At 47.1% G+C, this 16,475-nt stretch overlaps 1 protein-coding gene across 1 annotated transcript in view; it reads right to left on the reverse strand.

The window, feature by feature from the left end:
* KDM5B (lysine demethylase 5B) overlaps positions 1-11,387 on the reverse strand; it is a 58,305-nt gene extending 46,918 nt beyond the window's left edge. The window contains exon 1 of the mRNA XM_069771579.1: positions 11,142-11,387. Coding sequence (XP_069627680.1) covers positions 11,142-11,279 — 138 coding nt within the window. The 5' untranslated portion in view covers positions 11,280-11,387. The remainder of the gene's footprint in view (positions 1-11,141) is intronic.
* Between the last annotated feature and the right edge of the window lie 5,088 nt (positions 11,388-16,475).

The following is a 16,475-nucleotide window of genomic DNA, read 5'->3' on the forward strand; positions in this document are numbered from 1 at the left end:
TCCAATGGCATGATGTTCTTCAACTAGATAAAATTAACCCTACATTTTTGTTTGCCAGAATACCAAATGCAATGAAAATGGCAAGTCTCATGAAGAAAACGTCTGACATTCTTTTATAATATCGTGCTATCTGACGAGTCATTCATGGCCCCCAAACTTCAAGATGAGAAACATGACTGGGAACATTTAGGACAAGATTTGAAGTGTCATACTTCAACACAACAAATCTGACTTTCAAGCTGAACCAATTGGTTACATCATTAGTCACAAGCCTGGAGTTTGCTCTGTGCATGAAGAGAGAGACACAGAAGACAGGCAACCAAACCAGGAGAAGACACACAGCGGTAATGACACACAACTCCCTTGGGACATACTGGGGACACTGCCGGAGGGAGAACTGTGAGATGCTAAGTGCTTTGCTTAGGCTGAGAGACTAAATTAAAGCAGAGAGGCATGTGCTGATTGACTCCTTAGCTAAGTAATAAGCCAAGGTTGTTGCCAGGAGGGCCATGCATTACCCTAAAACCGGATCCTGTAATAAGGATCTGCAAAGGACAAGAAACAGGAATAAAAAGAACAGGAGGAAGAATTCAGCTCGCACAGGCAACGACACTACCTCTGACACTGTTACTGAGCCTGATGCTGTGCTTCAGGGCTATTGCTTGCAGATAAAGTACTGGCAGACCATCAGTAAAGCCAAAGAATGGAGAGGGATAGTGCAGGAGACTCTCCTCGTTGGGCCACATGTCCCTGGCACAGAGCCTGCTGCTCTGGGGAGGAGCCCAGAGGAAAGCCTGCGTGCCACTGGGGCACAACAGGAGGAACAGGATTCCTACCTGCTCCTGCAGGTTCCAGCTCATGCTTAATCTTAAAGAAATAAAGATACAAGGCTCCCCAGAATAGATACAGACTTAGGACTCACTGCTAGAAAGCAGCCTGTCTTCAGACAGGACAGAAGCAAGCTTGTCCCCTTCCCTTACGAAATCAAATGAAGAAGTTTATGTGCATTATCTTATAGAAATACCTCATTCACAATGTGGCGTACCAAAACATACTACTCCAGAATTAGCTGATTAGATCCACACACCTATTTATTACTGACTGGTGTACATTTTGGGAAATTCTTTCCTTTTTGGCCAAAGACACTTGCTCTAGCAAAGCACTAGTTATCTAATTCATCGGAAAAAAGTAACATGACTCCAGACAACACAAGCTGCCACAACAGGTATTTTCTACACCTTGCAGTTTTTAAGTTTAATGATACTGAATGAAGACTACGCACACCGGAACACTTTGATGGTACGTCAGCTGTTTTACAAAGAGAAGCTTTGGTAACTCGATCTATTCAATACAGGACTTTCACTAGACAGCTTTTCAGTCTGTCAGGCAGATGGGTCCATCAACTATGAACAAAAATTTAACAGCCTTAAAAGTGTTTAACTCTCAGCAAGGAGAAAAAAGTCACTGCAAGAACTTCTGTTGAGATATAGTAGATTGGTTTAACAAGAGGTAACGCTCAATTTACTCTGGTCTTTGACATTTTTAAGCAGGTAGAGCTGAGGGAAATGCATGCTATATAATAGGTCATATCAGATTATTATAAAAAGACTTCTGACTTTAGAAACACACTACTGCACATCCCATTTATCACAAACTGTTTCATATGACACTAGTGACAGTTACAGATAACATAGCCATTCACCATTTGGAGAAATTACAGCAGGTGTAGTAAACAGGCCACCCTGACTACCATTGCTTCATTCTAAAGTCACAAACAGTTCATTTTGGAGCATCTGAACTACTCAAAAGTTTAAATAACCAATGAGAATAATATTTATCGTCTTATACTTCAGGGTATGGCAAGTTCCTCAATTCCTAAGCAAGATGCTTTCAACCCTTCTTTAATAAGTATATTGTTTACTCAACAAAAAGCTTGCATACATTTTGAAGCACATTACTAAGATAAACGTGATGTTCATTTGTTCATTAAAAGGAGTATTAAGAGACATCTGCATTTTGAAAGAAATGGCTTTATGCACCTTGGAAACGCAGGAGCACCACAAGAGGGAGCTTTTTCGTGGCAAGGTGAATTTGCAAAGCTGCTGGTCTGCATGATGAGCTTTGCTGTGGAAGAGAAGAGCACACACAAACCAACTCTATAGGCCCACTGCCCTCAAGTTTGCGTCTGGGAAATCTGTGAGACTAGCCATTTCCATCCAGCATGCACTTGCAAGGTCCTCAAAAGCCACTGGTCTGGATTTCCCCCCCCGCCCTTTCTTTAAAAAAAAAAACCAACACAAAAGTTTAAAAAGATCAATTTCAGTTTCTTTCAACAACCACACTCAACGCTAAGATTAAGGATACACAAAAAGCAAGAAAACCTGAATTTCCTAAAAAAATCAGGAGTTTTTGCACCACCTGGACTCTTAATCTGAAATGACTTTGTTCCCTTCTATTGTCTATACAGGATTGTTAGAAGCCTGCAAGAGACACGCAAAATCATTTGCCTACGTTAGCATGCATTTCTTAACCAGACCTAGCAGAATAAATCTGAATACCAATCCATGCAAAAAAATGAGACTGACATCAAAATTTCAAACTTTTCTATGAGCTTTATAGATAAATCTAGCTGTGCAGAAGGCGTACTCTAAGAATCACATTAATACTTCAAGGAGTAATGCAAACTACAAATGGTCAGCAGAACTATTTCTATACTATTTCTATATTCCTTCTTCCAGATTCTTTGTTACAGGGATGGCAGGCTTCGTGTAATTTCAGCTGGTAAACCCTGCACCTCATCCAACCTCACTCTTTAATTAAAATTTAACCACCACCACCCCCTTGAATCCAAGTGAACAAGAAATTACCACTGTCACTGGTAAGCTGTTCTACAAGTTAGTTGGCTTCAACTTTTTTTCTTTTTCCCTTATCCCTGTCTCATTTTTAACCAAACATCTTGTTTGCTTACTGTCCAAGAAGCTATTAATGAACGCTCCTTGGAAGCACTGTTTCAAGACATTTTTCAATAAACAAATAGCTTTTTTCTCTTCTTTACAGGATCAGCTTTCCAGCCCCGCAAATAAGGATTTTCCTCAGGCTTTTCTCTGAAATGTCTCCTATTTTTTCCAACATCTTTTGAAAACTGCAAGTAGCATTTTACTTGCAATCTCTCCAACGTCAGACACAAAAAAAGATGTCACTTTCATTATTTTGCTAGACAGCATCTCATAGTAAGATCCAAAAGAATATCTTAGCAATTCTTGCCAGAGAAACAGATATTCATTCAGTTAACTATAGCAATTCACTGCTTCCCAGGATGCCCACCCTGCGAGCGTGACCTACATTCTTTGTTCCCAGATCTAAGATCTTGCCTTTGCAAAGGTGTTACATGATTGCTGCCTCCGAGCGGGAGGGAGCAGACTCGGTGACTCAGGAGGTCCCTTTTAGTCTCATGGCTTTATGACTACATTAAAAACACACTCAAAAGAAACTCAGATGGCAGAATCTATGCAAAACTGATGAGCGCCACCATTTATCGCCCCAGCAGTGTCAGTGGGTCATCCACAAAGCTTCCTTTTGAACGGGAACTAATCCCTCTCTGACCCTGTTAAAAGGCTAACATTAGTTGGTAACTCCAATCATCAGCTAACCTAGTTTGTGGCAACACAGTCCTTGCTTCATCATTTTGAGCAAAGGTGATTCTTCCAACAAAAACACTGAATTCCTCCTTGCTAAGAAGGGATGCTGGGTACAGTAACATACCTTACATGCAGAACTCTTCAATAATATTAGCTTGGTGGAGTATTTCTCATCTGAGACAAAACTGGGCTCCGGTATGTATTGCAGACTAGCAAGGGAGAACAAACACAACCACAAATCCTTCCCATCTGAGAGCCACAGCCAAAGATGAGCTTGCAGTGGGAACCGCCTCTCTAGATCCCAGTGTATCTGTGCCAGCTCCAAACTTGGAGAGAAATAAAAGCTCAGGTAAGCTGGAGATGATTTGCAAGCTTCAGAGCCGGCTGCTCCTTGGGACCCAAAGGTAGAGGACAGAAACCATACATAGGGTTTGAACATCAACACAGAATAGGTAGCAGCGTTTACATACAGGAGATACCAGTCTTCTCTCCATGGAGGCAACTGCATGCAACAAACAGACACAGAGGCTCTAGCAGCACCAGGCAAGAATAAGCAGTGTACCAGCAGCACTGCACAAACAGCTGGAGATGCATGGGGCGTTGGGGTCAGTGCACTGGCAGCGAATCCAACATCTCCAATTCACTTTGGAGGCATCAACCCAGACCTTGAAGCAGAGCATCCATCAGTAGTGAGGTCATACTCAGCTGTCAGCATCCAAGGACACCCGGCCCCAAGAGCTACTGCCATTTTCACTCAAGACACAGTACGTTCTAGATGAACCTTTGGTCTGATCCCGCGGTATGTTCCCAGAGGGTGTCCGACTGGCAAGCGGCACGGACAGCGTGGACAACTGTTTCCGGAGCTCTCCTATCACAGCCCTTTGGAGGCAGTCTGTGCCCTCTTCAGACCTGTAACTGGCAGCTTTCAAACCTAGATTTTAATCCCAATGTAACTCAGATTAAGAAAATACCTGAATTTAACAGCCATCACAGAACAGAAGCAGACCAGCTACGGACAACGCTGCTGGCTCCATCCATCAGCAGCCATGGAGCCTCAGCTGACTGGGGCTCTGCCTCTGCCCAGGCAATTCCCCTGCGGCTTCTGCGGCTGCAACAGCAATCCCTGCAGCCTGCTGCCCTGGCTGTCGACAACACTCTCCACTCAAGCTGCTCAGATTCATTTTCACTTGTAAGGCACCTACTTTCAGTGAACAGCATTTACTCAGACACACATGAGGGTGGCACGTTGTATGATCCCAGAAGTTCTCCCTGGCTCTTAAAAACACTCAACCTGGTCTCCCGAACATGCGCGCAGCACTCCTCCACCAGTTCCCAGATGCAATCCAGTAATTTGGGCTTGAGAGAAAGCACATCCTAAAGGATTCGCTGGCAGCTTTAGTTTCAATGCTGGGGAACGGAGCTGCATTTAGTTTGAAACTCTAATTTCGGTTTTTAGCTAACTGACACTGTTTATCTCAAGTTAAACAAACAAACAAAAACCGACAAAAACTCCCCAAACCTGCTGCTACTATTGCCCCATATAGAGAGTTCCAGACTAAACTGCTTCATCTGAAACTTTCAATGAGCTTAACAGCATGAGTGTTGAAAACCCCTCACTGGAAGAGCCTGGGTCAAGGAGAGGATACTCTCATCATCCTTCAAGCACACTCCAATGTTTCAATGTTTCTGAAGCGCAGAGACCATACCACCAGTGACCGCAGCAGTGCTGTACGTGGCAGCTGCCATTAGTAAAATAATACTCCTTTTTCATATTTTCCTGGTAATTAAGGATCAGAGGAGACCAGTAAATAACCTGCTCTGAATTTACCTAATTTCACCATACGTCCCCTGTACTGAACACAGCAAATTCTTCATTTAAAGTAAAAATTTCCTAATGAGTTTCAGTGACTGATCTATTTTTCTTCACAAGAATTTGACAGCATGTGAACAGGAACTTCAGCACTAAAACATCTCTTCCCCAAAAAACGCCCACTCTTGATCCCAAAGTGCTAGGAAGGGGCAAATCCAGCATCCCCCTTTGTTTTTTTTCCTAAGAGCTGATCACCTTCACAGTTAAAAATGCATGCCCTGTTATCTAACTCAAGTGAACCTGGCTTATGCTGAACAGGAACCATCAGCTCAAGTGCTTCTCATCAAGACTGACAAACAACGCAGTACCTATGATTTTCTCCCTATGAAGCTCACTTACATACTGTTACCTCTCTGTTTTCTTTTTGATAGAATCAACTGACTGAGCCTCTGTGCATTATCAAATCAGAGGGATCATCATGATCAACTTCCTGTTTAGGGCAAAGTGTAACAATTCTCTGCATTAATTCCTGTTTTAGCGGTGGTATGTTTTACAACTGCAGCACAGGGAGATGGCCAGAACCCACAACAAAGTTGCTCCAGAAGTGAACTGGTTTTAGTCTATAGCTTAACGAAGAGGTTTTTGTTTGTGTTTTCTTTTTCTCCATATGAGAAAATAAATCAAGCAAGCAGCTGAATGAGCAGCCGGAAAAGACACTGTTTAAATCAACATTGCTCCTGAAAATACATCCCTGGAGCAGCAGCCTCAGTTCTGAGAAGCCCCGTGCCTTTAGGTTTTACCACTCAAGCTTTGTAAGGTTCAATTTTTCAGAATTCATTCTTTCATGTGCAGAACTTTCTTGACACTTCTCTGTACCCTCTCTAGTTGTCTGATCTTTTTAAAATTCTCAAATGAGCGCAGTATTCTGAATGCAGTATTTTCTACTCTCATGCTACCAGAGAGGTAAAATCACCCTATTTTTCACTGAGAATCTCAAGAGCTGCATTCACACATTTAGCCAAAGCATCCATTCTAGCACTACACTGGTTTCCATAAGGATCCACAGTTATTCTTCCACGATCCTCCCTCCTCTAAGACTAACATACGCACCTTTGTTCCTAAATGTAAAACCTCACATTGAGTCCTACTTAAATGATTACTGTTTCATAACATCCATTGTTTATTAGGCAATCGGGATCCCTCTATAACAATGAGCTACCCGCCATAAACCTGCTACCTGTATGGAATAATTTCTTTTGTTCGTCTAGACTTTTAATGAACATTAGATACCCTTGGCTTGAGGTTCTGAAAGACCATTAGAAACATATCCTTCATTACAAATTCTCATTAATAGTTGAAATAATTTGTGATTCCTTCAGCATGATATCGATTTTGCACAATAACAATTATTACAATTAGAATATTGAAACACTCAGTTAATTTACAGGTCTCAGATCCTGATGACACAACTGACTTAACCAAATATATAGTCTCACAGAAAACAAAACTAATTGGACAATGCCAGTTTTCATACAATCATATTTCATACTATCACCTTTTGAGTTCCTATTCAGGACTGTATCAGCCATTGTTCCACCCTGGAACGAGATGTGGTCAACAAATCTTGCACCCATAAAGAATTTAAACCCATAAGAAAGTTAATCCCTCCTGTCCTCTTGAAAGTTTCCCAGCATTCCAGAATTTACTGAAAGATGTGAGTCAATAATTTAGAGAACTCCAGTGTCAATCCCTTCAAGATTTCAGCTAGATTAATAGAGACTTTCTAATCTTAAAATGCTTAGTTTTATCAAGGCAGGCTTAAGGTTACTTGGAGGCCTTAACTGTACGCCTCCCCATATTCACGTTATTTAAAGCAATTAAATTCAGCCTGAATTTTCTCAATTTTCATGTTTGGCCATGGGAAAATTGTGACGTTTCTATTATATTGTACAATATTGTATATTCTGAAATGGATTAACGTGGCAAGTTAGGCTTAAGTAATTGTTGTTAGCTATTTCTTCACGGCAGAAAAGCAACTACACAATGAAGTGGAAGAAAGAGTCCATTTCTCAATAAAAACATGGAGCAGGAACAGTATCATATGCTCTACATCTTACCTTTTATTCTTAAAGCTAGACTTCAAATTTGTTAGACTGTTTGCTTTCATTAATTACTATTACCTACCTACTTCAAACAACGATACCATTCTCAAGCAATGCTTCATTTCACTCCTCTAAATGCCCCCAGTAATTTGCAGAGGTATCATAAAATCTTCCAGAATGTAAGACCACCACTTGACATGCCAAGTTTCAGAATAAACCACTGTTCCAGATTACCATTTAAAGAAAGAAATCCTAATAAAGGATGTTTTCAGTTCACAGAAGAAAATTCTAACTACAAAACAGCACACGATGGACTGCAAAAAGTTCTACAGCATCCACTTTTCTGCACCTAGCTCCCCAGCTTCAGTTCAGCAGCAAAGAGTCAAAGAATCTCTAATTTACATAACACGTTACTGACCAGAAGCAACCACCAGCGGTAAAGCCCCATATCTCATCTGAACACTTTGCTGCCAATGGGACTGTCTATTTACGCTCAAGACTGTTGACAAAAAAACTTCGCTTTGCTGTTCCATACAAAACAGTGTTAGTGAATATGGTTATTGTTGCACCCTCCACAAGACAGTCATTGCAGTATCCCAGAATCACCCAAATAAGAGCAAAACTAAGTCATCAGTGATGACTGGAACAAACTGAACTGGAACGAAGAGGAAGAAAGCTTCTTTTGAGTGCTCAACTGGAAACTGCTATGCAGAAATTACACCTCCTGTTATATTCCTGGACGTTCTTGCATCCCGTGAACATGCAATGATCACCCAGAATCCACTATCTTCCACCCAGATGTCTACAGTACGTCAGAGGCCTCGATACCCCACTCAGAAAACAGTTCACTGTCCTTGAAACTTGCCACACAAGAGAAGCCACCACAGATGTGGTTTTCTCCAAGCTTTCCTGGTGCCCAACTAACACTAGCAGAAAAGTACAGGAGAAGAAGAAAGATGACCCTAGTCCTTCAGAGAACAGGGAGCTCTCCTGTTCATGTTCTGGTGCTGAAACATCAACACTAGCTTAGGAGTAAGACCTTCTTCATGAGCAAATTTTGAAGCTACAGTTGGGCACCACCAGTCTCGCACAACATCATTCCGTACTGCAGTTCAGATACAAAAGCACAAATTCAACTGCTAGTAATTATCCAGCAGAGTTTAAGCTAAAATAATGCAAACCCAGCAATCAAATTTTAATTCATTTTTTGGCACAGATCCTGACAGTTCATGGTGCTGCTTATCTGCTTACTGGCACGTAACCGGACTAAGAACGCAGGCAAAAGATTCAGTTGGATGCATGAAGATTTCAAACATAGGCCGTTGCTAAACAATGCATTCCGTTGGAACATGTATGATTTTGTGAAAAGGTCAGTATAGTTTGTAGCTCACGGTATTATAAACCACTTGATTACACAGACAAGAACAATAACTGAATATTCATTGTGTCTCCTGTTCTCAGGAGGAAGGCCAGGAACTACGTCAACTTCAAGGCTTTTTCTGGTAGATTTGGAAGAGCTCCCTCTATGCTCTAGGCCGGTGAACAAACAACTGCACTTGCACAAGTCATCCAAGTAATTATCTAGGGTAGATAAGAGCCATGGTAGCTAAGCTCTCATGAAAGCCAGGCTCCATACAACTATTAGGTGTTCAGTCCTCAGCAGCTCCAACTATTTTCATCCTACTTATAAATACGCTCAGTGAAATATATGATCATAAATATAGACAGATATTAGCTCTTTAGTAAGTGAAGATTAGAGTATGCTGAAAATGCAGTTGTAACAAGTAACTCATTCCTTAAGAGAGCTATTCATTTATGAGTCTCTAACAGATAATATAGCTTACAAGTAGCCTTTATTATAGGGTTTTAGCTTTTTATACAAGCAGCCAAGAAACACAGATGATATTTTTTTTAAATAAATCACCAAAGAAAAAAACCTTCATAAAAAATTATGTTCTGCTCACAGTAGCTGAAATACTGTGGACAACATACAACCCCAAAAGATTATTCTACTCAAAAATATTACGCAAGTTCAATGTTGACTGTATAATGAAAACCATCGCACCCCCTTAACTATGTCAGCATTTGGCTACACTGCACGAAAAGGGGCACTGGAAAATTCTACCTAGATATAAATTCAAGAGCATTCTTGTGTGTGTTCATACCACTGCAAACCAGGACTCTTCATCCAGAGAACAGAAACATCTTCCTCTCCGATGATATTCGCATTATTCAGTCTGCTACAAACATTTCTATCATCTCGGACAGTAACACAGTGAGTTACTTCTATTTTAATTTGGAAGGAAAAGGATGGTTACCAACAGGAGTCCCGGCAATGATCAAAACATGAAACTGAGGAGCATGTGTTTCTGAACATTGTTTCTGAACATTATTTCTTTGAACTCATAGTCCCACTCACAAAACTTAAGTCTGCAGAAATGTTTTGTCAGCTTCACCTCTTGCTGGATGAGATCTCAGTTGCTGTTTAGCATTCTAGTTGTTGCCGTCATGTTAACTACCTCAAGCCGGCTACACCACCCCAGACTTGCACCACCCTCCACTTAGAGATAAGAGCGATTCACTCAAAATAAAGACGGTTCACGTGCATTTGTTAATTAGATTTTTACTCTAAGGAGCCCCTCTCCTCACCAGAGCGGTTGTTTATCCCTTTAAACGAACTAACAATTCTGACTACACAAACTATGGTTCCAAGATCTTTGCAGTATTTCTCAGTAAATTTGAGTCGACCAACAAAAGGATATCAGAATTCACACCTCAGTTTTGAGCTTCCTACACCATCGGTCGAGATGATGATGATGAAGATGAAGGCTTATTACTCTTCCCACTGTGTATCGCGTTCTAAAATGGTGGCCATGTCTGTCTAGGATTCAGCTCGCAAAGACACCAGCCAAACTCACAGCTGCGGAGTTTGCTGCTGTTCAACTTGAGGAAACAGTTACCTGTATTCAACCTGAGCCAGACCGGGGCAGGGCCGGAGGGAGGCCGCCGCCGAGCCAGGAGAGGGGCGAGGAGAGGTCTCCACAGCCCTACACCACCACAATGCCAACATGGAGGGCAACACCCAGGCAGCTGCCTCCTCCGGGGCTCGGCACGGGGAACCGCTCGCCCCCAGCAGCCGCTCCAGGCGCGGGGCTCCGGCCGACTTGTAACTTTTGGGGGCCGAGCGGCGGGGGCAGGGAGGGAGGCCGAGCCCGGCGAGGCGGGCAGCGCGGCGCGACCGGCTCCCCCGCTCCCCCCCGCTCGCAGCCGGCGGCCGCTCCGGCTACTTTCCTGCCGGGCAACTCCGGCACTTGGGAGCGACTTTGCGGGAGGGGACGGGCGGGCGGGCGGGCGCCCTCCAGCCCCGCAGCCCCGGCCCGGGGGCCGCTGAAACTTCAGAGCGGCGGAGGGGCCGGCCCCGCATGCCTTCCCCGGCCGGCCCCACCTGCCCGGGGGTCACCTGCGCGCCCGAGGGGAGCGGAGCAGCCGCCGGCCTGAGGGAGGGGGGGAAGGGGCGGGCGGTCGCCGGTGCGGGCCGGGCTGGGCCGCCACACAAAGGCCGTTCCCCGGCGGCGCCATGCGGGCACTCACCGGCGGCGGCCGCACCTTGCAGATGCCAGTCTGCTCGGCGATGGGCCGGATCTTGTGGATGAAGGCGAAGGGGTCGGCGAACTCCTCCCAGCTGGGCTCGAAGACGGGGCACTCGGGAGGGGGCAGGAACTCGGCCATGGCCCGGGCCGGGGGCCGCTCGCCACCGCCGCCGCTCCGAACAATCCTGCAACAGCCGCTGGTCCGCCGAGCGCCGCTGGAACGGGACGTGCGCCTCCGCCGGGAGGGGGGGGTACAGGGGGGGCACAAGGAGCTGGAGCGCGAGAGAAAAAGAGTCCGCCCCGGCCTGGGCGGGGGGAGGGGGCGGCGGCCGCCCCGCCCCGTCACGCGCCTTTGTGAGGGGGCGTCGGGGCCGGACCCCGGGGAGGGCCCGGTGCCACCGGGACGGCCCGCGGGCAACGCTTCCCCCGCCTAGCCCGGTGGCGGCTGGGGGGGGGGCGCGGGGGAGAGCCGGCAGCGGTTCCCCTCGCTGAGGGCCGTAGCCCGGCGTGCTCCGCGCGGAGCCGCTCCGGCCTCCGCTCCGCTCTCCGCCGTCGCCCGGGCTGGGCGCTGAGGGGCCGGCGGGGACGCGGGCCTCGAGAGCGCCGCTCGCTGAGGCTGCCCGGGAGCCCGCCCGGCGCTCCGCCGCTCCGGCCAGGCCCCGGCCCCGCACACGGCCGCCTTTGTGCGCAGCTGCTCGCCCCGGGCCCGCTCGACCCCTCGCGCGGCCGCTCCCCCCAGCACCGCTGGTTCGGGGAGGCCCCTCAGACCGCACTCCTGGGGCTCCGTGCCCGCCACCCGGGGCGGCAGTGCTCGCCCAGCGCGGCCGCCCCCGCTCCGGGACGCCGCTCGGTTACGCGCCGGCGGGGCCGGGGCGGCCGCCTCGCGGCCCGGGGCCGTTGAAGCGCTTCTGCCTGGGCGAGCGGCACATGGGCCGGCGGCCCCCTCCGGAGCTCTGTTTACATGCGCGGAGGGATCCGCCACAGCTGACAGCCACCGCCGGCCGGCGCTTCTTTTTTTAAAGAGCCTCTCCGCTCGCCGCCGTTGGCCGCGCCGCGGTGGCGTCATCAAACGGGGCGGGGCCGCGCGCCTCCGCGCGGACGCATTGTCTGGGCCCGGCCCCGAGCGGCCGCCGGGAGCCCTTCGCGGCCCCGGCCCGGGCCCTTTGTTACGCGTCCCGGCGGGCCCGTTGTCCTGCCGCCGCACGGGGGGCAGCGGGGAGCCTCGCCGCCGTTAGCGGGCATAAGGGGGGGGGGCTCCCCCCGCTCCTGAGGGAGCAGGGCGAGCTGCTCCCCCTCTCCCCCCCGTCCCGAGGGGGCGCGGTGGGGCGGCCCCCACCCCCCCGCGGTGCTCGGGGCGGGGGGAGGGGCGGCCCCGCCGCAGCAGCAGGCGCCGCACGTAGCGCACGTGCGTGGCCGGGCGGCCCCGCCCCCTCCCCGGAGCTCGGCCGCCGCCCGCGCCCACTCGCGGCCCCGCCCCTCTCCCGCCCCGCCGCCATTTGCCGCGGCCCCCCCCCCCCCCCCCGTCCGCGGGCGCCCTCCGGCAGGCAACGTCCCGCCGAGGGGGGGGCCGCTGAAGTAGCCGGGCACCGACAGTTGCCATCGTTATTTCTAGCGATTGTTCCAGAGGAGAGTAAGTCTTTGTGCTGTGACATCCTACCATTTAGCCGGAAAAAAAAAATAAAAGGAAATCACAACTTTTAAGACAAGCACACAATGCTCATGCTGCAATTTTTAATAAAACTTCACTTACTGGCCTAAAATTTTTTAATAAAACCTAGAGAGATGCTCACTAGTTATTAACATAGCAGCTAAAAAAGTCAAATACAGACAAGATCTCCACACATGGAAGCAGCAGGTGATGAGGGTCCAAGGCCCTCAGGTAGTTTAATCAATTGAAAGCTGCTCTCATGTGCAAACACAGCATAAACTTCCATCACATCAATTCCATATCTCTCAGTCATTCCCCTACCACAGATCAACACCACCCACGTGAAACATTTGGAGGAAGTTGTCAGCTATCTGAACTCCTCCTTGCCATCAGAGTAAGTAAAATTAAGTACAGAGCACTCACTGCCAGTTTAAGACAGTGAGCCCTATTTTTCTCCTCACTTAAAAGTGGAGGGAAAAAAAACCCCAGAAACAGCTTTTACAAAGTGTATTTATGCAGACAACGGCAAAGGGAGGGTTCTTCCACTCTGAGCCATCATCACTGGAACCCTCCTGGCTGCAAACCCACACAGAACCAAGGACTGAAACACTGAGGGCTGTTGGACACCTCCCAGCCCAGGCACAGCCACCCCGCACTGCCAAGGGCACAGAGAACGAGTAACCTGCTCTGAGCCCAGCAGCACAGGCCCTTGTCCGACACGCCGAGGGCTCGGAAGCTGTGTTCAGTCAGGGAAGGTGGCGGGTCTGAGCCGGGCACTGGTCTCAAGAAGACACAGCACTGGGTGTCAGGACGAAGAGCCGAGCTCTTCTGAAAGTCTCACCCTTGCGGGGACACGCTGGTCCCAGCAGTCACAGCCTGATCAGGCCTTGGGGCAACAGCCAGGCTCAGGTTCTGAGAGCCCTGGGCAGACCTCGGCCATTGGGAGCATGTCAGCTTTCCATGAACTCTGGGAAGAGGGTCCTGCCTTTTCCTTTGCTGAATTTTATCTACAGCTGACAGAAGTCAACAAACCTACCTCTTCTACAAAAGCAGAAGCAAGTTTAGACAGAAATCTTAAACCATGTATGTAAAATACACCAGATCTGTTCTATACTTTCATTTTATACCAAGGGAACCTCCATTATAAATCACCTATCCAATACCACTATCTGGAGAGAAAACTTAACTGCTCAATCACCTAGGAAGAGCTGCTCTGCATCACATCCAAGACTCAAGGGTCTCTGGCACAGAGGAGAACACTTTGAGCAACACTACTTTTGTGGCTTTGGGTCTGAGAGTTTCCCCAAGAGTTTCAAGGATGCTTAAAGACCAGTGGTTTCTGATGTACAGCAAATAAAGTCTTTTTGGTAATGATTCCCTGAGGACTTGTTCCATCAGAGCTGGAAGGACCATGTTTAGCAGGACCATTTCTGCTGATAGTTACATACAAGGATAAAAAGCAGATGCCTTGAAGGGAGGGCAAGGTGGCTCAGGTCTGGATAAGATGGAGATTCAAGGCAAGTAGTAAGCCCTGGAGGGTCTGCATACCCCATCAGGCATCTTGCTTGTCTTTCCACATTGCTACCTGCTAATATAAACACTTCATCTACACAAAAGCATACTTTTGCACACTGCCTTCTCTTGCATCCTCCTTCTGCTGTGACATCTGCAGAGTGTTTGTTATATTCAGGGGATTAACGTGGCACAGTACTGTCTGGCTTAGAAATCAATGGCTCTGGATTCCATGATGAATCCCAAGTATTACAGAAACACCAACTGCAGAAAGGAAAACAGATTTCACTCAGTTGGAATGAGAATGCAGACATTCCTTCTTCATGGTTCAGTTGACTGTCATTAATTAAAACCTTTTATTAGATAGGCTTTCTTCAAGCCTGTTATATTTGTTCCCAGTGGGCAGAATTTCCCCATTTGCTGCAGTTCAGTATTATACCCAAGAGACAGAGCAGCTGCTGTCCTGGCAGTGACCTAGCAGAGACATCAAGAAATAAGGGATCAGGCTGACCCAAGGTGAGGAGTGTCAAGGCTTCTGACTGGAGCTGAGTACTCTTCATTAGGTCAGGGATTTTTCCTTGGCAATTCCTCCATCCTCACTCTGTTGTGCCTAGTCCTGTGCCAGGCTGTGAGCTCCAAATAGAACATCCATCCAGAATCCATCACATCTGAGTGTCCCTTTACACACTGCTTCAGCACAGCTTTCTTCACACACCATTTGTTTGCAGAAAGTCCCATCAACCTGTAGGGATATTTAGCTAATCCCAGTTTGCGTTTTCTTGGATGGGAGCCATACTGTGAACTTTCCTACTAGTGCAAGCCTCCCCTTCACTCTTCTGCACTAGCCATCACCTGTCTGTAGCACCTTGTTATGAACATCATATGAAAGCCTATACTGACTTACTTGCATTTATATACCCGACTCAGACACTAAAAAAAAAATTAGTCTTTCCCCCTTTTATGTACATGCCCATGCTATCCTCGACCACCTTTCCTTTTCAGACAAAGGCTGGATACCAGTTCAAACAGAGTAATTCCAGTTAAGTCAGCATTAATTCAGACTGAATACTTGGTAACTTGGAATCACATCCCATCTGTTTCCAGGCACACATGACAGAGCTGTTAATCCCAGTGCTAAGAACAGGCAGTCACAGAGGGGAGCTGCTAGCAAGAAGCAAGGCCTCAGTCAGGAGAGGGCACCTTTCATCCCAGCAGCCTGGAGTCTGTTCAGTTTAATTCTGTATCACAGCAAGAGCTTTTACTGCAGCCAGCTCCTCTGGCACCCACTGAGTGCTGGCTGCATCAGCATGGGACAACAGGAACACTGAGATGAGCTTTAGCAAAGACCATACCCTGGGCCTCCAAGCAAACAGAAGATGTCTGCACTTTGGACAGTGAAAAAGCTATCCCAACTGCTCCCAGAGGCTCTACAATTAGCAATACTTAAGAAAAGATGCTAATATTACACAAGCTTCACTCCAGAATTAGCTGGAAGCAAGCTGGAGAAGATCCTACCCATGAAAGTCCAAGTTTTAGACAATCAGCACCACATACAGAGTTTACAGTCAGGGGTTTTTTTTATAAGTCATAGATAAGTGAAACTCCATTGAAGTCAAAGGACTCATTTTATCAGCAGTTTGCCCTAATTAAAATACTTTGTGTTTAGATGATCACAATACAGGGCAGGGAGGCAAATATGCTGAGCCTCTCAGCTCTTTAAGAAAATAGGTTCCTGGGAACAAACAGATTTAGTAAGCAGAATCTATGATGATCAAACCAAACCAGTCTTCCTGGGCAAACCAGCAGCCTGTACAAACCTGCAAAGCAGTCTGAGTTTCATCATCAAGGCTAGAAAAGGGTTTTACATTTTCCAGAAAGCCAGCTCCTCCCAGAGATGTCGATGGATGTCAGTCCTTGAGAAAAAGGACTATTGGTGTAGAGCTGCTGCAGTCTCAGGATTCTAGTTAGAAATATGGAGTATTCTGGATATACCAGGCTATAGACATTTTATAAGCATAGCTTCCAGCTCATAGACATTGTACCAACTCTTGCTTTGATGCTAGGTATCCAGACTGTTTGTCTCACATTGTGTCCTGGCTAACTGAGTCTCAGCAGAAGCATTCTTAGAGAATTAGGTACTTTGCTGGCAACTTCTGCTACAAGAGAGACATTGGT

The sequence above is a fragment of the Haliaeetus albicilla genome, chromosome 26 (genome assembly GCF_947461875.1).
Source record: "Haliaeetus albicilla chromosome 26, bHalAlb1.1, whole genome shotgun sequence".
Lineage (NCBI taxonomy): Eukaryota > Metazoa > Chordata > Aves > Accipitriformes > Accipitridae > Haliaeetus > Haliaeetus albicilla.